This window comes from Balaenoptera borealis, assembly GCF_965194805.1.
Source record: "Balaenoptera borealis genome assembly, chromosome: 18".
NCBI lineage: Eukaryota > Metazoa > Chordata > Mammalia > Artiodactyla > Balaenopteridae > Balaenoptera > Balaenoptera borealis.
The window spans coordinates 5,356,757-5,380,790 of NC_138877.1; the positions used below are offsets into that span (position 1 = coordinate 5,356,757).

The window sequence follows — 24,034 nt, forward strand, 5'->3', positions numbered from 1 at the left end:
TTTGTGAGCCCAACAAGGCGAGTAGTGGGTCACGGTGACGCCTTGCAGGATTGAGAAAGGAATGTTATTCCTAAGTCGTTGCCTCACTGGCACCAGTAGGAAGTTGCTTTTTTTGGGTGAGCAGGCGTTCCTGTGTCTTTAAGGGGATCCAGTTAATACAATGTGTGATACAGATGCAAAGTGCACAGTAAAGGGGGAGGGTTGTGGCTCAAATGGCAGAGAAAGTTTTATGTTTAAACATTTTCCTGTTCTGCCTTAAAAATAATTCTATTTCATCACTTTAAATTAAAAAAAATCCAAACTAAAGAAGGACATAACAGAGCTTAAAAGTCAATTTAAATATAGATACCCAGATAACTGGTGGAAGGTTCTAGAAGAGAAGCTTTCTTGAGCCCCATGGCCACCCCCGTGATGCCCAGGAGAGGAGGGCGGGGCAGAGACCACAGATTGTTCTTCACTTACTGGATGCTCTTCACCACTTGCTTCTCCATATCCCACTCGTGGTAGGTTATTTTCTTCACTTTTTCTGGCCTTGAGGTTTCTTTCTACAGCAGACAAACGACAAGACAGGAGCCAGTGGTGAACACGCTGGTGCAGAGGAACCTCAGCCTCAACCTCTGCTCCCTGCCTTTCCAGTTAGAACCAGATGTTAGCGTCCACCTGAAAAAATGTCCAGGTGCTGTTTTGTAGCCCATAAAAGACAAGCGACCATTTCTTATCTCTGAGCGTCCTCCAAAAATAAGCACTTGACAGGGGTTTCATATCACTACGTTATTCCATAGACATAAATCTGCTTTTTTCCCCTGGGGTGCTTATTATTTGCTTGTTGAGGCTGCTGAGCAGAAACGAGATGGTACTCTCCAAGCCTTGGAGACGAGCTGCACTCCTCCACCGCCTGAGGCTTCCTGAGTGGCCTCCGTGTGCCGAACGTGCGCTGCAGGGTCGGTGAGGCGCTGTGACCTCCCCCCCCCCCAGTGAAGTCTCTCCAGTCGTGCTTTAATTTCCCAGGTATGAGAAGTACCTTAAACTAGTGCCCGTCACCCTGGATTGTAACTTTATTGATATGCCTGCCTCTCTCACTGAACCATTACTTCCTCGAGGAAAGGGATTTTGTCTTATTTTTGATGTTTATTCTTTGTATTTCCATTGGCTAAAGTATAATAAAAATGCACGAGGTGTTTGGAGCACAGGCGAATCCAATCTGGATATTTCTGGAAGCCAGCTGAATATCTGGCTGGAAGGAAAGAAAGCACGCCAGAGCTCGGGGCCCTGTGAGAGCAAATCTGTTTTTTCGGGGGAGGAAGCTGAGGCCCACCTCGGTTCAGAAACCTGCACAGGGTCATGCGGTGCTCGTGGCAGAACTGGGCCTGGACCCCAGGTCCTCCGGTTCCTCTGCGCCTTTCTGTCTCTCATCATGCGGAAGCCTACAGACCATGTTCTAGTAACAAAGCCTAGACACTTATCCCAGTGAAACACAACTGTTATACTCATGCAGTCTTTCCCCCGCTTCACCCCCCCGACTTCATCACGACTTTCCTCTGAAGCTTGAGGTGAGGCAGTGTCGCTTCAGAAGATCACAGAACAGGGTGGGCGTTGAGGAAGCCCAGGCTCTTCCTCTGGCTGCGGGAATGCGACGGCGTTGGGGGGGGTGTATCTTCCAGGGAATGTCAGCAGGCAAGCGGGGTCCCGTAAAGCCAGGGAGGAGCAGACACGGTCCTTGCCCCTCACAGTAAAAGGGGCACAGCGGGAAGTATGGTGGGAATCAGAGGACCGGCTCTGCGTGGGCGCAGGGATGGGGCCACATGTGCTGGGATCACGTTTTTTTCTGAGGACACAACTCCTGCATCCAAGTCAATGTGATTAAAAATCCAGACATGTGCAGTAGGCACACGTGTAGTCTGCTGTGTGCAGGAGAGTCTGGGCGTGTGACTTCCCCTGCTACGTGCTGCACTAACTGCCAGGCGTGTGGCAGTCAGAGCAGAGGTTACCAGCACGTCGGCAGCAGAAAGGAGAGGATCCTTAACACCGTCAGGTTCTGTGAGCTGTGCGTGTAGGCCAGACCTAGGAGGGCTTTATGGCTGCGGAGTGGGGACAGAAATCCATCACAGTTTGGCAGTTTTGTACACTCCACCAGGGCCATCAGTAATGCAGTTTTAAATATGTAACAAGGACTTAGTGCAGTTTCTTTAAGTTACACTCTGCATCCAATCAACCCTTTCTACAATCGCAATATAAACTGGGGAATGAGCACAATCGTGGGTTTCTGGGCCATAAAACAAATCTCAGCAAATTTAAGGGAGTTAAAATCAGACAAAGCATGTCCTCTGAACACAATGAAATTAAACTGAAAACCACCAGCAGTAGGATATCTGGAAAAATCCACTCATTGTGTTTGTATTGCTAAGTCGACTGCTCACCCGAAAGAGATCTTCCAGATGGTTCACATGGACAGGAATGGCTGTGGAAAGGGACGTTCTGAGAACTTCATGCTATTTTAAACATCTGCGGAATTGCTTCTATAATTTTTTTTTAAGAAAAGAAAGCATTCCAACTAATCATGCTGTAGGAAAACTGAAGAGTTTCAGTATATGGAATTTTAAGAAGAGGTTAAATAAGTTATTGGAAGATAGGAAAGTTTGAGTGAAAGTAGAAAGCACATTGATATGATTCTGAAATTCTTTAATCCTTTGACTTTAATTAGAAGAGTACTACTTGGAGAAGTTAAATGCCAGTTTGCAGACATTTAGTTGCATAATGAGTAAAATTACAGGAAAAATTCAGGTTTAGGTTAATTGTACAATAAGCAGAATTAGATGGGAAATATTAAGTATCTTAGTAATGAATGTGACATTAATATTAAAGTAATAAGATCATTAGTATCTTACATTTTGTTACCCAGCACACATTTTCACGTGAGTCTCCATACAGCCTGTAAGGAAGCCGCGGAAGGTGTAATTAGTACACGCTGACTCGGGGTTATTTTGAAAAGGTGACACATAAATCAGAGTCTAATGTCCACTTATATTATTCTGTGTCCTTATGGGATCCCACCTGCAAAAGTCTGACGGGGGATGTGCCTGTGTGAAAAGAGGAGAGGAGGCTGGAAGAGCCATCCTGCGTGACGCACGTCCGACCCCGGGGTGGGGGCGCAGGAGAAGGTTCCCTCCTGGTTGGCTGAGGTCTGCGGGAGCCTGGGCAGAGCCCCTAGGAGCCCCGTCGCTGTCTGGTCTTTGCTGGTTCCTCTCAGCTGTCCCGTTCCTCGTTTCTTGCCGCTGACCGACCCTCAGCCTCCCTCTCAAGTGGTGAAGAGGTCTCCATCTCTGCTGCTCCAAAGGGCAACAACGAATCTGGACATCGTGGTCCCACTTCCAGGTTCCTGGGCAGGGACCCTGGCCTGGTTTCGGTCGTGCCTGGAATCTGGTTCACAGTTGCGTGCACCAGGGTGTGTCTGTACACTGAGACATTGCCCAGAAAAGTTGGACAAACTGCAGGCTTAACAGTAAACCTTATGTGACCTCGCATAGTCCTTAAGCATTTGATTAGCAGTGTTAGATTTTTTTCTTAGCACGCAGGGTGGCTTTGGAGAATGGTTGGGATGTTCCAGGGGTGGGGTGGTGAAGCACAGGGAAGTTGCTTGCTGGTGACTGGTTGGATTTGCTCATTACATGTCTGTTTCTGTAATTGCAAAGCGTTTTCAAGAGAATCCATTGACCCAACATTTTCTCCTTTACCTCTTCTGTACTCTTCAATTTATTCAAAACTGGATTCGTGTCAGATAAAGGCTGTCTGGGAAAAAATACATCTGTTAGAGTACTTCACACTGACAGGAAAGCCATAAAAGTCATTGCTGGGTGATTAGAACTTTCGAAAGGATCTGTGAAATGCAACCCTTCTTCTAAAATCATACAGACGGCAGCATGTCCTCTTTCTCTGTTGTCTTGTGTATCTAGACAGGTGTGGGAACCCCACATCTAGGTGTAATGAGAGTGGTAAGTGAAGGCTGGGATTAATTAGAGCTGAAATACTGAACCACAATAGGCCAGGTGCCCAGGGACGGGCAGATAGACGTACGTGTGTGTATGTATATGGGCACGAGGTCAGCAGGCATCACTGGGATGCTCGAGCCATGGTGTGGGCTGTGAAGGGCTTTGTGGGGAACAGAGCCGATAGACTCAGCCCCGAAATCTGGGCAGTTTACGGTCTGCCCTGGGGGGAGAGGCGCCGTCTGTGCTGGCCCAGTGCAGGCACACCGGCTCTGCGGGGTGCTGGGGATAGTAAGCGGGGAGCTGTGTGAGCGTCTGACATGCAGCCCCTTCTGAATCCTTCTCAGACCTCTCACTGTTTAGAATATGGTGTATTAATAGGAAACACGAGGTATAGTGAAGCCAGTGGATCCAGAGACAACTGCCACTGAGAAGAGAGTTAGTCCCTCCCAGCTCCCAGGGGAGGGGCCACACGGGGAAGCACCAGGGCCGTCAGGAGGCAGAGGGAGTGGGGGGGGATCTGGGGGAAGGAGCCTGTATTGTGGTTTCTCGTGGAGGCACGGGTGAGGCAGGGTGAGCGGGCTTAGGATCGGCTCAGGGGCTCCGGGGTGTGAGGTCACCCCTGGTGTCTGGCGCCTGGGTGATGAGGGCAGGTGGAAGGTGGCCTGCTGAGAGCAGTGGAGGTGGTGGGTTTGATGGGAAAGGCGAGCTCGGGGTTTGGCCGGTCCCGGGAGGGGCAGCCCCTGCAGGCTCCGCGTGGGTTCAGGTGTCGAAGCATCAGAATCCGGAAAAGACAAGGTGTGGTTAATGCGCCTGTAGAGACTCAGGCTTTTCTCTTCTGTGCCCTGACAGCATCACAGGCGAGTCTTCAGGTGGGCACCTTCAGCACGTCTGTCAGGTACGCACGGAGCCTCCAGGCAGCTCACCGGTGCCAGAGGGGGTGTCTCACGTGTACACGTGAAGGACTTCGGCGGGGGCGGGGCGGGGCGGCAGGGCAGGGGAGGCTCCGAAAAGGCTGGTGTGGTTTTCAGGACGGCTTGTGGGAAACGGCGGTGTTAGCTCCACATACGCCAGGACGACGACGTGATGGCACATCTGACGTCGGAGAGCCACCCAGTCGGGAGGAGGGGGAGGTGTTGACCGCTTGGTCTACTTTGGACGTGCAGGTGGGACGTCTGCGGGGTGCGTGTATAATTAGGATTTTGTGTATCTGAACGACGGTAAATCCAAAGAAATACGGGTGGTGGGCTGGGGAGGTGTCAGACTGGCAAGTTTTGGGGCTGTCAGAGGTTGAAAAATATGGGGAAAGAGGGACATTCCATCTTGAATAAATACAGATGGACGTGGAAGAGAATGTTATATACACAGTCAGCACTCGGCTCCAAACTCGTATGTTTATCCCAAGCCCTCGTACAGCCCTCCTGTGAGAACTTATTCGAGAGCTAGTTCACGTGTGGGCCGGTCTCACTGAGCAGCGCTCTGAGCAGGTGGGTTCAGAGCCTGGTGGTCCCCCCTCCCCACCCCTCGCTCACCTGCGTCTGTAGAAGCTGTGCCCCCGCCCCTCCCCCGTAGTGCTCTCTGCCTCTTTATGTACATTGTAGTTGCTGCCTAATTTCCTTCTAGTTCTCGAGTCTCTGCTGATTGGTTTTCAGTATTTTTCTTTCCTATACTTTATGCTTTTATTAAGTTCATTAATGATTTTTCTTTTTTTCCTTATGAGATTTTCTAGTTTATTATGACTAGTTACCAGCCTCTTGCTCTAATTGATTCTCCCAGGAAGAAATGACACCTCATAGTAAATCTTTTACACTTTTGACTAGAGACTAGTATATCTAGAATTTTCGCAGTTTAACATGCTTTCCTTGGATGTGTACCTCTTCCTTGACATAATTTTTTTTTTTTCTGGCGACCTGGGAGAAATTTTTAGTTTATTTTTATGCATATAAAGATTCTCTCATCACCACCTGGTCCCTTTCTTATTCTTAATAATCATGAGATGTTTAATCATGAGATTAATCATGAGATTATGAGATTAATAATCATGAGATGTCTCCCATGGGGTGGGAGACAGTGCCCACGTCATCCTAATGGCAGCATATGTGTACTTTAAGAAAAACAATTTTAGGAACGGATGTAGAAGTATGGCTAATAACATCACTGAGATGAACCGGACTCGAACAGTTCCTTTGGGTGCCCGACTTCCCCAAACTAGTCCCCCAGATAGGACTCAGATATTCTCCCGTCAGTGATGTGGCTTTGGGACATCGCAGCCTGATGCTCTGGATGGGGGTGGGGAATGGGATGGCCTTGGAAGGCCAGGGAGAGCATCACGAGGCCTGTTAAACCCACCCTGCCCAGTGGACACTGCAGCATCTGCACGGAAGGAGGCCCAGCAGGTCTTCAGGTGAAAGGGTCAGGGGCTCCTCCTCGCTTCTTCCAGTTTCTAGATAATTCCGGTCTCTTCTCCTTTGGTGCCTCTCAGTCCCCCACTGGAATGTGTGAAGGTGTTCGACGTCAGCATCGGGCCGGTACACAGTTGGTGCTCAGTGTTTGACGGGGCCATGGCTGTGGAGATTACGTGCAGTTCTACCTTCCTTTGTTTGTTTTTTTTAGTTGAGGCATAGTTGTTTCACAGTGTTGTGTTAGTTTCTGCTGTACGGCAAAGTGAAGTAGAGTTCCCTGTGCTATACAGCAGGTTCTTATTAGTTATCTGTTTTATACGTGATAGTGTATGTATGTTCTTAGACATAATTTTATTGTAAATATCGTTATCCGTCTTCTGTGGTTCAGCCTTATTTTCAACCAGTGAACTGTTCCTTTTTTATTGTTAATGATCAGAGTAAGAATTAACATCATAACAACATATGAGATATAATGAAATTAATATAATCAGTCACATTGTTTGAGTGTCCCTATGTGCCAGGCCCTGTTCCAAGTGGTTTGTTATGTAATAACGCATTAAGTCCTCACTCTGTGAGGTAGGTCCCGTTGTGATCCCCGTTTTGTGGGGAGGAAAGGAAGGCATGGAGGGGTGAAGTGATGTACCACAGGCTGTGCACCTAGGTTGGTGAAGTAGTATTTGGGTTGGAAGATGTGGTCGGTGTGCTCAACCAGCACCTTAATGGGCAAGAGGCGGAAATAGTCAATAAAAACACTGGCCAGTTGAGCAGAACTTTTCCTCTACAGCTGCCCCCGACTTTCGCCCTCTGCTAGAGCCCTTGTGAGATAGCCCTTGTCCACCCTTCTGATGTCAGTCAGCAGTCACGTCCACAGAGAGGCTGCCCAGGGTTCCCCAGGGGGTTTCATAACCTGAGTCCACTGACCTGGGCGGTTGGACCGATGTCTCACTTCCACGGAGGGGAGGGGCCTTGTCTGTTTCACTCACCACTGGGTCCTCGTCACCTTGCACACTGTCCGGTGTCGGGTCAGTGCTCAGCAGGTGTTCATGGAATGCGTGAACAGAGGTAATGGAGAAGGGAGGAAGGAAAGAAAGATTTACCGTGTGCCTCGCTAGTTCCGGGTTCTTTAGGTGAGCCGCTGTACCAGTTGGGAATAAATTTAATTCAGTAACAGAACACCCAGCAACAGTGATTTAAACAAGGTATTATTTGTCTCATGTAACGAGAATTCCAGATCGAGGCTGCAGGGCCGGTTTGATTGCTCAGACGCCACCAGGGTCCTTGGCTTTTCTGGGTTGCTGCTCCTGTGAGTTGGGCCTTGTGGTCACCCTGTCAGGGTGACAGAGTATCCCAGTCACTGGGTTTTCTCCTGTTGTAGGGAGCAGTAGATTTGTTGCATAAGTGGTAGGCTTGAAATTCTGTATACCTCCTTAAATGAAAAGTTGAGATTTCATTGGATGTATAAGGTACTTTTTGAGGAGAGAAGTGGATTGAATTCCCAGGATAATGGGGAGGGCTTTCCTGAGTGTCTGGTGACCCTTCGCCCAGGAAGATGGGCTCCGTCCTGCTCCCTCCTTTGCAGCCCAGGTTCGGCCTTTCCCGTGTCCTAGTCTGTAAGCTCTGCCTATGGTTTTGGGCTGTTGTGTCCTTCCCTCTCTTAGTACGTGTGGGCTTGTGCCGTTCCTCTCTCTTGTCATCTTAGCAGAGTGGGGGGAAGGTAAAAAATGCACGTATTCAGTCGCTCATGCTTAACTGGAAATCTTGCATACATCCTTTTTCTATAAAAGTAGGATTGTGCTGTCCATATATCTTTGAAATCTATGGCATTCATTTAAGTAATTCGACATCTGTTGCATATTGAGCCGATTCTCTCACATAGAAATGATAGGATAATGCAAATTCCTGGGAAAGAGTCAGTTTTCCAGGGAGTTGAAACTCTAGGCTTGTTAAAATGTGAATATGAGCTTTTAAAACTGTCTTTGTAATTTTCAGGTTGTGAGCCATGCCTTTAGTGAAGAGGAACATCGAACCCCGGCACGTGTGCCGGGGAACCCTGCCCGAGGGCATCCCCAGTGAGCTCGAGTGTGTGACCAACAGCACCCTGGCCGCCATCGTACGCCAGCTGAGCAGTCTGAGTGAGTGCTCTTGCCTCGGGACTCCTTTCTTCTGATTACCAGTGACACATTAATCTTAACAAACTTAGCAAATTGATTTCAATTCAGTAGTTATGTGATTGTCCAGAGAAGAGGCTGCAGCTCTGAAGGAGAAAGCCTCCCTCCCTCCCACCCTCCCTCTTGAATTTCCCAGCATGTAATCAGCTGTGGCCCCCTCACTGGTCTGGTGATACCAGCTTTGTGTGATGAAGTTAGTTAGCATTGACCAGTTCACAAGTTACTAGGTACCACCAAATGTGTAGACTTAAAGTAGTGTTCATTTTTAAAAGCTTAATTAAAAATGAGGATAAAATAATTGGCATTTTAAAAAAACGTGAATTATGCATTACACTTGGACAGGACTGATTTCTTTTCAGTGTAATGAATTGAAAACTAGGTCACACCTGTGACATGCCCGGCGTTAGAATAGAGGCTCAGTACATGTTTGTTGGTTGAATAATATTCCAAATGAATCAAAGAATCAAGCCCCAAGCTAGTGAGACTTGCTGATTTTAACCTACTAAAGGTTAAAATGCAGGTACTGACTTCCAGATTGAGGTCAGCAGATGAGTCGCTGGTTACATGTATGCAGTGCCACGTACACATTACATACACAGATTATAGAAATGTACGCAAACACAAGCATAAGGAAGAGAGGACTCCCTGTTATTCTAATTTTGAACATTAATATGAAATACCCAAGAAATATTCCATTTCTTAAGACTCAAATATGCATGGAAATGCTTTTCCTTCAAAGCTTTTTGAAGTTGCAGTCTTTCTCCCTAACTTTTACATTTACATCGTGATCTTATTTTCTCACTTCGTCCCACTCCTTTTCGGTTTAGATGGTTCACACTGCATTTTGGATGACAGGTTTTCACAGTTAAATTTTCAGAACCTCTGTTAATAACGAGAAAACCCTCCATGAAATTTCACATCCTGGCCGCGTCAAGCAGGGGAGAGTGGTTTTATAAAAAAACTCAAGTGCTTTTATTTGTTTTGAAGAAGAAACACTATGGATGAGTTTTTTTTTTTTTCTTTAAAAGAATTGTAGCACATCATTATTGATATATTTTTGATGTATTGTGTCTATAATCATTGGCTAAACAAAAGTAATTTGGAAATTGCTTAAAATGTGCTTCAAAATAGATTTCTTCTGGAATCTGAACTAATTATAATTGATTTTTGGTAGTGGTTGTTGGTAAAATGTATAAATTCATATAATTACAGGAGGATAACCTTGTAAATTATTGAAGGGTGAAAGTATTTCTGTGTGCATTCATGTATTTCCGTAAGAATGTTTTTTTAGTCTCTTGTTTTTTTATGGCTGAAACGTCTATTGGCATAAGGTCTAAGTGATGAAAACCAACATGAACTGTTAAGGTTTTAATAATCACACCACGTCTCACGCACAGTGTTACATCAGCGGTGCCTGCTTGGCCACAGTGTCTTCTAAGTGAAACTACCCACAGGGTACGTTTTGTTCTGTAGAGTCCGTGTGTAGGCAGAATGATCACAGCCCCTCTGAGGACGTCTGCATCCTCACCCTGGGAACCCGCAGACGTGCTGTGTGACTGGGCAAGGGGAGGATTAAGGCTGCTTCTCAGCTCACCTCATGAGAAGGAGGTTATCCCGGGCTGTCTGGAGGGCCCCGTGTAATCCCAGGGGTCCTTTAAGTGGGAGGAAGGAGTGTCAGAGTGATAGGATGTGAGAAGGATCCATCAACCGTTGCTGGCTCCGAAGACAGGAGAAGAGGCCACAAGCCAAGGAGTGCAGGTGGCCTCTGTACATTGCGAAAGGCCGGGAACTGGACTTTCCCCTGGGGCCTCCAGAGGCAACAGAGCTCTGCCAGGGCCTGGATTTCAGCCCAGTGGTAACATTTCACACGTCTGATCTCTAGAGCTGTAAGATGGTAATTTTGTGTTGTTTTAATCCACTGAAGTTGTGAAAATTTGTTACAGCAGCAGTAGGAAACAGTGCACCACTGGAGCCGTGGTGACGTTTTGTACACACATCCTGCTCTAGCCTCATGACTGGACCAGGCATGGGTCCTGGCCTCAAGGACAGTCCACCCCAGTCGGCCTGCTTCAGCCCTGATTCTCTGCTAGAGTCACTGGGGGAGCTTGAACAGAAGATGCTAGGAATCGCTGCAGGGATGGTGATCGGGGTGACCTACGAAGTCAGATGCTGCGTGTCTGGATCGAAAAGCCTGTCTGGGCCAGTCGTGTTCTGTCGGGAAGTTCGAACTAAGACACAGCGCGTGTGCTCGTTTATCGTGGGATCTGCCGCTGGGGTGTGGTCCAGGACCGAGAGGGCCCGGTGGCCATCGCAGGCCTGCATTGTTATTGCGGGGGGTGGAGGGAGGCTGCAAGGAGCTAGAGGAAGCCAGCAGGCGAATAAAGGCAGGTGGGCGCGGGGAGAGAAAGAGGCGCTGGGCACGAGCGAGGCCCCGGGCCGGCGAGGCAGGAGGGTTGCACTGATGGCCCTGCGCCCGGTCAAGGAGCCGCGTGGCCGGCTCACGGCAGAGACCCTCACAGGTGCCCAGGTGCCCTGTGCTCGCCGCCCAGGGAAGACGGGGGCGCGAGAGCCAAGGGTGCAACTTCAGAAAACGAGGATGGTTGTTAATTGGTGGTGGAGCAGCAAATTACTGATAACCAGTGATTTATTTATTCCTGTTTATTCACTCGGTGCTCCTCTAGGTGCAGCATACAGCAAATAAAGTCAACTGGGTCCCTACTTAGAAGTTACAAAAGCATATACAATTGACGTCAATATGGTCATACAATAGGCAACTTGCAGTTATGACCCATAACTCTCGCACATGATGAGTAACATCTACATTTTGGGTGAATCTTTAGTTTTTGTAGGTTTTTTCCCACTGAGTGGAAATATGGGAGATGAGAAAAGGTATATGCAAAAAAAAATGTTATGATCTAAAATTAAGGAAAATAAGAATTTAAAAGAATGTTTATAAGTCAATAAAACAATGTTTTTTTCTTTTTTTTTTCCTGGGCATAAATAGATTTCTTTTTTTAAATTTTTATTGGAGTATAGTTGCTTTACAGTGCTGTGTTACTTTCTGCTGTACAGCAAAGTAAATCAGCCATACATATACATATATCCCCTCCTTTTGGATTTCCTTCCCACTTAGGTCACCACAGAGCATTGAGTAGAGTTTTTGTGTTGTTTTCTAATTTTCTAATCATTCATCAGTTATTTTTAAAGTGAAGTTTCAGGAAAGTATGAGTCTGTCATATTAAAATTCGTCTATTGCTGAGGATTAATTTTCAAGATAAAGTCAAAACAGAGTCAATTTTTTTATTCCTTTGAGTTTCTGACCGTCCGTCATTCAGTAGGACCCTGCCCACCCTGCCCCCAGCGCCTCCACCCCCAGATTAGGACAGGTGATGTACAGTCGTCTGAACTTCCTATAAGTGATACAGAGGGAGGCTAGACTTTGTCTACAAATGCCATCCTGGGGGAATCCCAAGGGGAACTTTAGGGATTTGCCTTGACCCTAGAGTGGTCATACCTGCCTGAGCAGCAGACTTGTCCTGGGAGACTTGTCCTCCTGCCGTAATCCGGAGTAACTAATCCTCTAGTGGGTCTAAGGAAGGAAGAACAGACCAAGGGGCCAGAAGGAATTTCTTTGGTCTTTTCCAAAAAGGAAGACTAGCAATTGAGGGCCCGATTCACCAGATCATTCTGATTCTCATCACATCTATGGGGGAACAGTTCAGGGTCATGAGGGTTTAAATAACTTTACATCAAACAAGAGAACCTGGTCCTGGTACCAAATAGGCCTTTGAAGCCCCAGTGACTCTGCGTAACTTTGGGGAAATCTTTAGGTTTTTACCAGTTATGGTGCTCCCACTACATCCCAACCAGACACTTGACTTTAAAGGGCCAGAAATTTTGTCAGAATTAGATATTTCCCAGGCTTTTCAGGGAATTGTTTGTTTTCAATGAAAAAATATTGCTTATTGGTATTGAGTATAAGAAACAGTCATAGAAATGAAGAAGAGGAAATTTGTAACTTGAACAGCCTTATAATTAGAGAATAAGTATCAAAAGCTTTCAAAGCTTTGTCCAATAAAATAAAAAATTCGTGTTTAGTAGTTTTCAGATTTTTTTCCTTTGAGTGTTACTAACTTCTAATATGAGTGACGGTGTGGGGAGGGGAGTGGGAGGGAGAAGGAAAGCCACTTTTTAAAGTGGTTTTGGTTAATAGTGTGTTACTTGGCCTGTTGGCCATCTGTATGTCTTTTATGGAAAAATGTCTGTTCAGGTCTTCTGCCCATTTTTTGATTGGGTTGGTTGGTTGTTTTGATATTGAGTTGTATGAGCTGTCTGTATATTTTGGATAATAGTTCCTTGTCAGTCATATCATTTGTAAATATTTTCTGTCACTCCATAGATTGTCTCTTCATTTTGTCAGTGGTTTCTTTTGCTGTGCAAAAGCTGTTAAGTTTAATTAGGTCCCATTTGTTTATTTTTGCTCTTGTTTCTTTTGCCTTAGGAGACAGATAAAAAAAATTGCTGTGATTTATGTCACAGAGTGTTCTGCCTATGTTCTCTTCTAGGGGTTTTATGGTTTCACATCTTACAATTAGGTCTTTAATCCATTTTGAGTTTATTTTTGTATATGGTGGGAGGAAATGTTCTAGTCTCATTCTTTTACATGCAGCTGTCCAGTTTTCCCAGCACCACTTGTTGAAGAGACTGTCTTCTCTGCATTGTATATTCTTGCCTCCTTTGTTGTAGATTAACTGACCATAAGTGTGTGGGTTTATTTCTGGGCTGTTTATTCTTTTCCATTGATCTATGTGTTTATTTTTGTGCTGGTACCATGCAGTTTTGATTACTGTAGCTTTGTAGTATAGTCTGAAGTCTGGAAGGGTGATAGATCCAGCTTTGCTAATTATTAGACAAATGCAAATCAAAACAATGAGATATCACCTCACACTTATCAGAATGGCCATCATCAAAAAGTCTACAAATAACAAATGTCAGTGAGGATATGTACACTGTTGGTGGGAATGTATCAATAAATTGGTGAATCACTATGGAAAACAGTATGGAGGTTCCTCAAAAAACTTAAAATAGAACTACCATATGACCCAGCACTTCCACTCCTGGGTTTATATCCAGAAAAAATGAAAACACTAACTTGAAAACATACATGCACCCCAGTGTTCATAGCAGCACTATTTACTACAGCCAAGACATGGAAGCATCCTAAGTGTCCATTGACAGAGGAATGGATAAAGAAGATGTGGTACATATATACAGTGGAATATTACTCAGCCATAAGAAAGAATGAAATTCTGCCATTTGCAGCAATATGGATGGACCTAGAGAATATTATACTTAGTGAAATAGTCAGTCAGAAAAAGATACTGTATATCACTTACATGTGGAATCTAAAAAATAAATGAATGTATCTAGCAAAACAGAGACTCACAGATATAGAAAACAAGCTAGTGGTTACTAATGGGGTAACCACTGGGAGGGGCAAGATAGGGGTATGGGATTAAGAGATACAAACTGCTTACGTATAAAATAGATAAGCAACAAGGATATATTGTACAGCACAGGGAATTACAGCCATTATCTTGTAATAACTTTTAATGGAGTATATAATCTGTAAAAATACTGAATCACTATACTGTATACCTGAAGCTAAAATAATATTGTAAATCAGCTACTTCATTGAAAAAAAATTAGTGTGTCACTAGGTTTTCCAGTAATGGAATATTGATATATTTTTCTTCAAATAATGACAGTTTAGTATAGCAATTAACATTAAATCAGGAGTGCTTTTTCATCGTGTTCCTTGATTAATTATCTGAGTGCTCTTGTTCTTATCAGCTAGTGGCTCAATTAAAATTACAGTGTCTTGCAATCAAATTCCTACTGATATTATAATGTAATTTTAATATAGTTTGCTTTAAAAAGGAAATGGGGCATTTGTGCCAAGGATGACGCAAATCCATTTCAATACCTCCCGGGCTGGTTTCCACTTCTTTCGCTTCGTTCTTGTGATTATAGCTGTCTTCCTTTTCCTTTCTTAAGAGTATGTCACAAGCAAAGGAGTTAGACCTTAGGTGCCTCCCCTGCCCCAAAGTTTTTGGTTGTATTTGATGGTACTAATAAGATCATATAGAGAACTTAGCACAGGACAACACAAAGGAAAAAAATTACAAATTTTTTTATTAATCAGGGGAAATCATTGATAATGCTTTGTATATATCAGTATAAAAATGATACCTCATACATATGGTTTTGTAGCCTATACTCACTTGTATATAGTAAACATCTTTGTTGATTCTTCTAAGATACATTTTTAATAGCTAGAGATTACTGTGTTATATTGATACAGTATCATTAACCATTATCTTGCTGTTGGACGTACGTATGTTTCTTTGTCAGGGAGGCACTGTCATAATTCTTGTATAAAACTGGTACATACATCGCTAGTCTTTTTTGGCACCTTTTTTTTTTTTTTTTTAAGATTTCTTACGTCTTATAGGTCATCAGACTTCCTCACAAAGAGCTAAGATCGTTCTTACAAGTGGTATAAAATTTTGAGACTCCATTAATTTTAAACGTGAGTCTCTTTGGAAAAAAGTTATTACAAAATCTGTTTTCTATTAATTTCTACATTGAGTACTTGTATAAATGAGAAGAATTCTGTTTTCTTCTCAGATTTTAGTTAGTGATTATTATTTTTATTGCTACTCCTTATGGTGTGTATTATGTCTCGTATCAAACCAAATGCCAGATCGTCATAAAAATGCTTCCTTGAGGGCTTGCAGTGTAATACATCTGCTTTATGTAATTGGATCTGAAATTCAGGGTTGTATTAATTGATTATACCAAGTGCAGTTCTAGTCAGAATAGAGATTTAAGTATTTTGAAGGCATGCACTAAATAGATTTCTTGGATGTTTTTAGCCAGATGGGATTTTTGAAGTGAAAGGGAAGATTTAAACACAGTATATGCAAGAAATAGATCACAAGTTCCTTTCCATGCAGGTTAAGGCTGGGTTGAGGCACTTTAAGAGAAAACGTATGAACGTAGTGGACAGAGTTGACTGGAAGAAACAGCACGAATTCTTTAAAGTTTACTGCTTCAATCTGAGATAAGTATTTGCATTACTTGTGGATAAAAATAGGAAGCCAGTGAAGAGAGGTAAGAGTAATGTGTACTTAGGAAAGTATAAGGCACAACTCCGTCAGCCGTAGAACTGGAGGTGAGTATAATAAGAGTCCCCCACAAAGGCAGGACCGTTAGGAATCCAAGCTCTTACCGCCCCACCTGGAACATCGGAAACACTTCCTTAACAGAAGAAATGACGAGGGGGCCGTTTCTCACTTCTTGCCCTGGCCGGGTTGCGACATGGCAGGATTTAAGTGTGGACTAAGTCTTCAGGGCACAGGTGGAGAGCTAGCCACGTCCGAATGTTCAGTCCAGCCTGCCATCAAACCTCTCTGCTTTTATCATCGGTATTCTTCCCATTTCATGAGTTCATAGGCTTATGGTAGCGTGTCTCCAGTGACTTACAGGTGTCTTTCTGATGGTTGTGATTTACACTGTTATTATCATCTAAACACTTTGAGGGAAGATTTTCAAGGATTTTACTGTTGTCTTCTACAGTTGTCCTAACCGGTCACTCTCCTCTCGGGTCCACGACTGTGATTACCAGCCTCCCGGGTTCAGTCGTGTCCCTCCTTGACGCAGCACCTTTCACAGGAGTAAACATTGTCTACTTCATTCTTGACTAGTCTTCTACACATGTTGTCCAGCAAAAAATTAAAATAGGAGACACATGGGAAAGGAGAAAAGCATGAGTCATAATTAAGAGAAAGAGAAGTTAGTAGAAACAGGATCCACAGATGACTGCAGCCCGGCGTTTCAGGAGCTTAGAAGCCGCTCCCGCCTGCACGACAGGAAAAGAGCTCAACAAACCGAAGTCCACCAGCTTCTCTTAGATCCATCGGAGAACTGAGGTCACAGGACAAACCGCTGCCCCCAAATTTGGAAAGACAGACAGATTCTGAGAATCACAACTTACCAGGATATAGAAATCTTGAACAACACTCCCAGCCAGTCTGACCTAATTGACCTTTACAGAACACTAAACTCCCACCTGTAGAATGCACATTCTTCTAATGTTCAGTTCACATGGAATGTTCCTCAAGATGGGACATACGCTTAGCCAGAAAATAATACATTTGAAAAGATTGATACCATAAAGAGTATGGTGTTAATGAGAAAATAATTATAACAACCTTTTTAGATAATTCTCGCATATTGGAAAATCAAGCAGTAGCTTCTAAAATACTCCTCGGGTCAAAGAAGAAATCAAAAAGGAAATTGCAAACTGTCTCTAACTGTGTGGGTAATGAACACACAAAATCACCAGTGTATTTGTGGGATTAACATAAAGAGGTGCTTAGAGGGAAATCTGTGCCTTTAAGTGCTTATATCAGGAAAGAAGAGAGATGTAACATCACGAGCGTTCCTCGGGTGAGCACTCAGGGTTGCTCCGCAGTCCTGCCGTAATTCCTTCGCTAATTAGTCTTCCCCGCCCGGAGATGCCTGTTTCACATCTTCTCTTTCCACCCCAAACTCTGAGCTGGTGGTTTGCTTATTTCACTGGGAAAATAAAAGCATTCAGGGGAGAACCAAACACCCCCCTCCTGCCAGATCAGCCCTCTGATCTGCTGTGCACCAGCGCGTCCTGCCCACCCTGCTCTACAGTGCTGACCCCAGGACTCACTCCAGGACTGGGTTAAGCTCCGTCTTTCCCGTGTCCTCCACCCCACCTCCGTCCGCATCATTCCTACCGAATGTTAACATACTGAGAAATCACCCTCAGGTCATCCTCTCCCCGTAGCCCCATGTCTTGCTCCCTTCACAGCAAGCTTCCTTGAAAGAACCATTCCTGCCTTTACTCGCCTCCTTGTCTCTTGTCCCCACTGAAGTTCTGTCGCATCTTTTCCTGAGACTGTGCTTGTCAGTGTCACCACAGTGACGCCCACATTGCTAAGTCCGGTGCTCAGTCTCAGACGTGTGGCCTGATGCCTGAGTGCCATTCGACCCCTGATAACTCCCCCCCGTCCTGGAGGGCTTCCTTACCTGCCCCGGGCCGGCACCCTCGGGGTGTCTGTTGCCGCACGAGCTCTTCTGTGTTCATCTCCTTCCGTGCTCCTCCCGTCCTGCACCTGTTGGACGGCCCCAGGGTGTGGCCACAAGCCCTCCCCTGCTCCCGGTCCCCAGGCCACCTCATCTGCCCGTGGCCCGATACCACCTTCACGCTGACGGCTTCCAAACGTACGACCTCTCCCCAGACCTCAAACTTGTGTGTACAGCTGCTTACGGAAGCATCTCAAGTGCAACGTGATTTTCTTCTCTCTTCCCCCCCATATATCTTAGCAGATGGGGGCTCTGCTCTTCCAGCCGCCATGGTCTTTCCCTTCTCTCTTCCTGTGTCTTCACAGTGTGTACTGAATCCGCACACCTGCTGCCACCTCTGCTGCCGCAGTTCTGGTCCCAGCTGCCCCAGCCCCGCTGTACGGGGGCCCTGTGTGACCTGCCCGCCCCACTCTGGTCCCCCCACCGCAAGGGAAGGGCATCCCTTTCTCTGTCCTCCGCCGCCGCTCGCCTCCTCCCTGACGCTGTCCTCACCTGCAGCCTGTCTCTGCCTGGAAGGTGCCCCCTCACCTCCAGCCACCGTCCGCCCAAACGTCACCTTCTCAGAGAGGCCTTTTGTGACCACCTGAGTGTCACCCACTTCCTACCATATTCTCTTGCAGTTTTGTTTTCGTCATACCACTTGTCACGTGATGGACTGTCTGTTTGTTTATAGTCTGTGTGGTATTGTCTGTATATAATAAAAGCTGTGTTCATTGCTGTATTTCTTCAAGTGATTAGATAGTGCCTGGTACACAGTGGGTGTTTGATACATATTTGCTGAATAAGCTGAAAATGCATAACAATCAACATCTGTTATCTTCGTTCTTATAAAATGCTTAGAGTATTGTAAACAAGTATACAAAAAAGTTCACTGTAGTTAATTATGCGTGACATTTTTTACTTTTTACTGTTTTGAGTTTTGCAAAATTTCTACCATGAGCTTGTGTTACTTTTATATACCCACAAAGACATTTCAAAGAATCAGGCTGTATACTATGTTTTTTTTTTTTTTAACTTTTATACACACTTATAAATACAACAAAGACAAAAGAAATGAGTGTTAGCAGTTGCTGTCTTAGATTGGACTTTGGGCCGTTTTTCCTATTGTTTACGTTTCCATATTTTCTACATTTCTTATAAGCATGGATTACTTTCATAGTAGGAAAAAAGTGAAACTTTAAAAAGGAAAAAAAAATAACTTAGGGCCCAATAATTATGACATTATTTTATGGAATTCAGAAGCAGTTGGACTTTATTACAGACACTGTAATAAATTTATTTTTTAATTTTTAATTTTGAAATGATTTCAGACTTACAAAAAGGTCAAAAAGAGTACGAAGAATTCTCAAACTTTCACCCATATATTATTTTACCTCATCTTTTCTTTTTCTCAGAAATTCCTCTCTTTTCCTCCTGCCCTGCTTTCTCCTCTGTCCCCTCCTGTGTCTCTGTGTGTACATACATGCATACACATACATACATAGTTTTCATATATGCAAACATACATCTATTTCTATCTTTCTCCTTTAATCTGGAGCAGTTCCTCAGTCTGTCTGGACTTTTATGACTTGACATCTTGACATTTTAAGGGGAACCAGCCATGGTTTTATGGACCATTCCTTGGTCTGTATCTCCTGATGCTCCCTCATGACTAGATTTAAGATGTTCTCAGGACTGTCACAGAGGGTTGACACCTACTCAGGGCATTTTATCTGGAAGCACACGTTACTGGCTTGTCCTGTAACTGCCCCCGTGAACTCTGATTGCTTGGTTAACATTTTGTCTGTGGATTTCTCTACTGTAAAGCTTTATCCCCTATGTAACTAGTAAGTATCTTATGGGGAGACACGTTGAGACTGTGCTCTATCCCGTTCCCAGACACGTTGAGACTGTGCTCTGTCCCGTTCCCGGACACGTTGAGACTGTGCTCTGTCCCGTTCCCGGACACGTTGAGACTGTGCTCTGTCCCGTTCCCGGACACGTTGAGACTGTGCTCTGTCCCGTTCCCGGACACGTTGAGACTGTGCTCTGTCCCGTTCCCGGACACGTTGAGACTGTGCTCTGTCCCGTTCCCGGACACGTTGAGACTGTGCTCTGTCCCGTTCCCGGACACGTTGAGACTGTGCTCTGTCCCGTTCCCGGACACGTTGAGACTGTGCTCTGTCCCGTTCCCGGACACGTTGAGACTGTGCTCTGTCCCGTTCCCGGACACGCTGAGACTGTGCTCTGTCCCGTTCCCGGACACGCTGAGACTGTGCTCTGTCCCGTTCCCGGACACGCTGAGACTGTGCTCTGTCCCGTTCCCGGACACGCTGAGACTGTGCTCTGTCCCGTTCCCGGACACGCTGAGACTGTGCTCTGTCCCGTTCCCGGACACGCTGAGACTGTGCTCTGTCCCGTTCCCGGACACGCTGAGACTGTGCTCTGTCCCGTTCCCGGACACGCTGAGACTGTGCTCTGTCCCGTTCCCGGACACGCTGAGACTGTGCTCTGTCCCGTTCCCGGACACGCTGAGACTGTGCTCTGTCCCGTTCCCGGACACGCTGAGACTGTGCTCTGTCCCGTTCCCGGACACGCTGAGACTGTGCTCTGTCCCGTTCCCGGACACGCTGAGACTGTGCTCTGTCCCGTTCCCGGACACGCTGAGACTGTGCTCTGTCCCGTTCCCGGACACGCTGAGACTGTGCTCTGTCCCGTTCCCGGACACGCTGAGACTGTGCTCTGTCCCGTTCCCGGACACGCTGAGACTGTGCTCTGTCCCGTTCCCGGACACGCTGAGACTGTGCTCTGTCCCGTTCCCGGACACGCTGAGACTGTGCTCTGTCCCGTTCCCGGACACGCTGAGACTGTGCTCTGTCCCGTTCCCGGACACGCTGAGACTGTGCTCTGTCCCGTTCCCGGACACGCTGAGACTGTGCTCTGTCCCGTTCCCGGACACGCTGAGACTGTGCTCTGTCCCGTTCCCGGACACGCTGAGACTGTGCTCTGTCCCGTTCCCGGACACGCTGAGACTGTGCTCTGTCCCGTTCCCGGACACGCTGAGACTGTGCTCTGTCCCGTTCCCGGACACGCTGAGACTGTGCTCTGTCCCGTTCCCGGACACGCTGAGACTGTGCTCTGTCCCGTTCCCGGACACGCTGAGACTGTGCTCTGTCCCGTTCCCGGACACGCTGAGACTGTGCTCTGTCCCGTTCCCGGACACGCTGAGACTGTGCTCTGTCCCGTTCCCGGACACGCTGAGACTGTGCTCTGTCCCGTTCCCGGACACGTTGAGACTGTGCTCTGTCCCGTTCCCGGACACGCTGAGACTGTGCTCTGTCCCGTTCCCGGACACGCTGAGACTGTGCTCTGTCCCGTTCCCGGACACGATGAGACTGTGCTCTGTCCCGTTCCCGGACACGTTGAGACTGTGCTCTGTCCCGTTCCCGGACACGCTGAGACTGTGCTCTGTCCCGTTCCCGGACACGCTGAGACTGTGCTCTGTCCCGTTCCCGGACACGCTGAGACTGTGCTCTGTCCCGTTCCCGGACACGCTGAGACTGTGCTCTGTCCCGTTCCCGGACACGCTGAGACTGTGCTCTGTCCCGTTCCCGGACACGCTGAGACTGTGCTCTGTCCCGTTCCCGGACACGCTGAGACTGTGCTCTGTCCCGTTCCCGGACACGCTGAGACTGTGCTCTGTCCCGTTCCCGGACACGTTGAGACTGTGCTCTGTCCCGTTCCCGGACACGTTGAGACTGTGCTCTGTCCCGTTCCCGGACACGTTGAGACTGTGCTCTGTCCCGTTCCCGGACACGCTGAGACTGTGCTCTGTCCCGTTCCCGGACACGTTGAGACTGTGCTCTGTCCCGTTCCCGGACACGCTGAGACTGTGCTCTGTCCCGTTCCCGGACACGCTGAGACTGTGCTCTGTCCCGTTCCCGGACACGCTGAGACTGTGCTCTGTCCCGTTCCCGGACACGTTGAGACTGTGCTCTGTCCCGTTCCCGGACACGCTGAGACTGTGCTCTGTCCCGTTCCCGGACACGCTGAGACTGTGCTCTGTCCCGTTCCCGGACACGCTGAGACTGTGCTCTGTCCCGTTCCCGGACACGTTGAGACTGTGCTCTGTCCCGTTCCCGGACACGTTGAGACTGTGCTCTGTCCCGTTCCCGGACACGCTGAGACTGTGCTCTGTCCCGTTCCCGGACACGCTGAGACTGTGCTCTGTCCCGTTCCCGGACACGCTGAGACTGTGCTCTGTCCCGTTCCCGGACACGCTGAGACTGTGCTCTGTCCCGTTCCCGGACACGCTGAGACTGTGCTCTGTCCCGTTCCCGGACACGCTGAGACTGTGCTCTGTCCCGTTCCCGGACACGCTGAGACTGTGCTCTGTCCCGTTCCCGGACACGCTGAGACTGTGCTCTGTCCCGTTCCCGGACACGCTGAGACTGTGCTCTGTCCCGTCCCCGGACACGCTGAGACTGTGCTCTGTCCCGTCCCCGGACACGCTGAGACTGTGCTCTGTCCCGTCCCCGGACACGCTGAGACTGTGCTCTGTCCCGTCCCCGGACACGCTGAGACTGTGCTCTGTCCCGTCCCCGGACACGCTGAGACTGTGTTCTGTCCCGTCCCCGGACACGCTGAGACTGTGTTCTGTCCCGTTCCCGGACACGCTGAGACTGTGTTCTGTCCCGTTCCCGGACACGCTGAGACTGTGCTCTGTCCCGTTCCCGGACACGCTGAGACTGTGCTCTGTCCCGTTCCCGGACACGCTGAGACTGTGCTCTGTCCCGTTCCCGGACACGCTGAGACTGTGCTCTGTCCCGTTCCCGGACACGTTGAGACTGTGCTCTGTCCCGTTCCCGGACACGCTGAGACTGTGCTCTGTCCCGTTCCCGGACACGTTGAGACTGTGCTCTGTCCCGTTCCCGGACACGCTGAGACTGTGTTCTGTCCCGTTCCCGGACACGCTGAGACTGTGTTCTGTCCCGTTCCCGGACACGCTGAGACTGTGCTCTGTCCCGTTCCCGGACACGTTGAGACTGTGCTCTGTCCCGTTCCCGGACACGCTGAGACTGTGCTCTGTCCCGTTCCCGGACACGCTGAGACTGTGCTCTGTCCCGTTCCCGGACACGTTGAGACTGTGCTCTGTCCCGTTCCCGGACACGCTGAGACTGTGCTCTGTCCCGTTCCCGGACACGCTGAGACTGTGCTCTGTCCCGTTCCCGGACACGCTGAGACTGTGCTCTGTCCCGTTCCCGGACACGCTGAGACTGTGTTCTGTCCCGTTCCCGGACACGTTGAGACTGTGCTCTGTCCCGTTCCCGGACACGCTGAGACTGTGCTCTGTCCCGTTCCCGGACACGTTGAGACTGTGCTCTGTCCCGTTCCCGGACACGTTGAGACTGTGCTCTGTCCCGTTCCCGGACACGTTGAGACTGTGCTCTGTCCCGTTCCCGGACACGCTGAGACTGTGCTCTGTCCCGTTCCCGGACACGTTGAGACTGTGCTCTGTCCCGTTCCCGGACACGCTGAGACTGTGCTCTGTCCCGTTCCCGGACACGCTGAGACTGTGCTCTGTCCCGTTCCCGGACACGTTGAGACTGTGTTCTGTCCCGTTCCCGGACACGCTGAGACTGTGCTCTGTCCCGTTCCCGGACACGCTGAGACTGTGCTCTGTCCCGTTCCCGGACACGCTGAGACTGTGCTCTGTCCCGTTCCCGGACACGTTGAGACTGTGCTCTGTCCCGTTCCCGGACACGCTGAGACTGTGCTCTGTCCCGTTCCCGGACACGCTGAGACTGTGCTCTGTCCCGTTCCCGGACACGCTGAGACTGTGCTCTGTCCCGTTCCCGGACACGCTGAGACTGTGCTCTGTCCCGTTCCCGGACACGCTGAGACTGTGTTCTGTCCCGTTCCCGGACACGCTGAGACTGTGTTCTGTCCCGTTCCCGGACACGCTGAGACTGTGCTCTGTCCCGTTCCCGGACACGCTGAGACTGTGCTCTGTCCCGTTCCCGGACACGCTGAGACTGTGCTCTGTCCCGTTCCCGGACACGCTGAGACTGTGCTCTGTCCCGTTCCCGGACACGCTGAGACTGTGCTCTGTCCCGTTCCCGGACACGCTGAGACTGTGTTCTGTCCCGGTTCTACCCAGTGGTCTTAGCATCCATGGATGATTCTTGCCCAAAGCACTTATTATTGGGGTGGTTACAGAATGGTGATGTTTGTCATTCCCTAATTTCTTCTACATTTATTAGCTGGAATTCTGATGTAAGTGCTTTCACTTCTTTCCCTGCTATTCATTCACTCATTT

At 47.9% G+C, this 24,034-nt stretch overlaps 1 protein-coding gene across 3 annotated transcripts in view; it reads left to right on the plus strand.

Annotated features, from left to right (window-relative positions):
• The window catches only part of WASF3 (WASP family member 3), a 97,852-nt gene that overhangs the window by 45,398 nt on the left and 28,420 nt on the right, over nucleotides 1-24,034 (plus strand). For all 3 annotated transcript variants that reach the window (XM_082365087.1, XM_082365088.1, XM_082365089.1), the window contains exon 3: nucleotides 8,375-8,517. In XM_082365087.1, coding sequence (XP_082221213.1) covers nucleotides 8,385-8,517 — 133 coding nt within the window. In that variant the 5' untranslated portion in view covers nucleotides 8,375-8,384. The remainder of the gene's footprint in view (nucleotides 1-8,374; nucleotides 8,518-24,034) is intronic.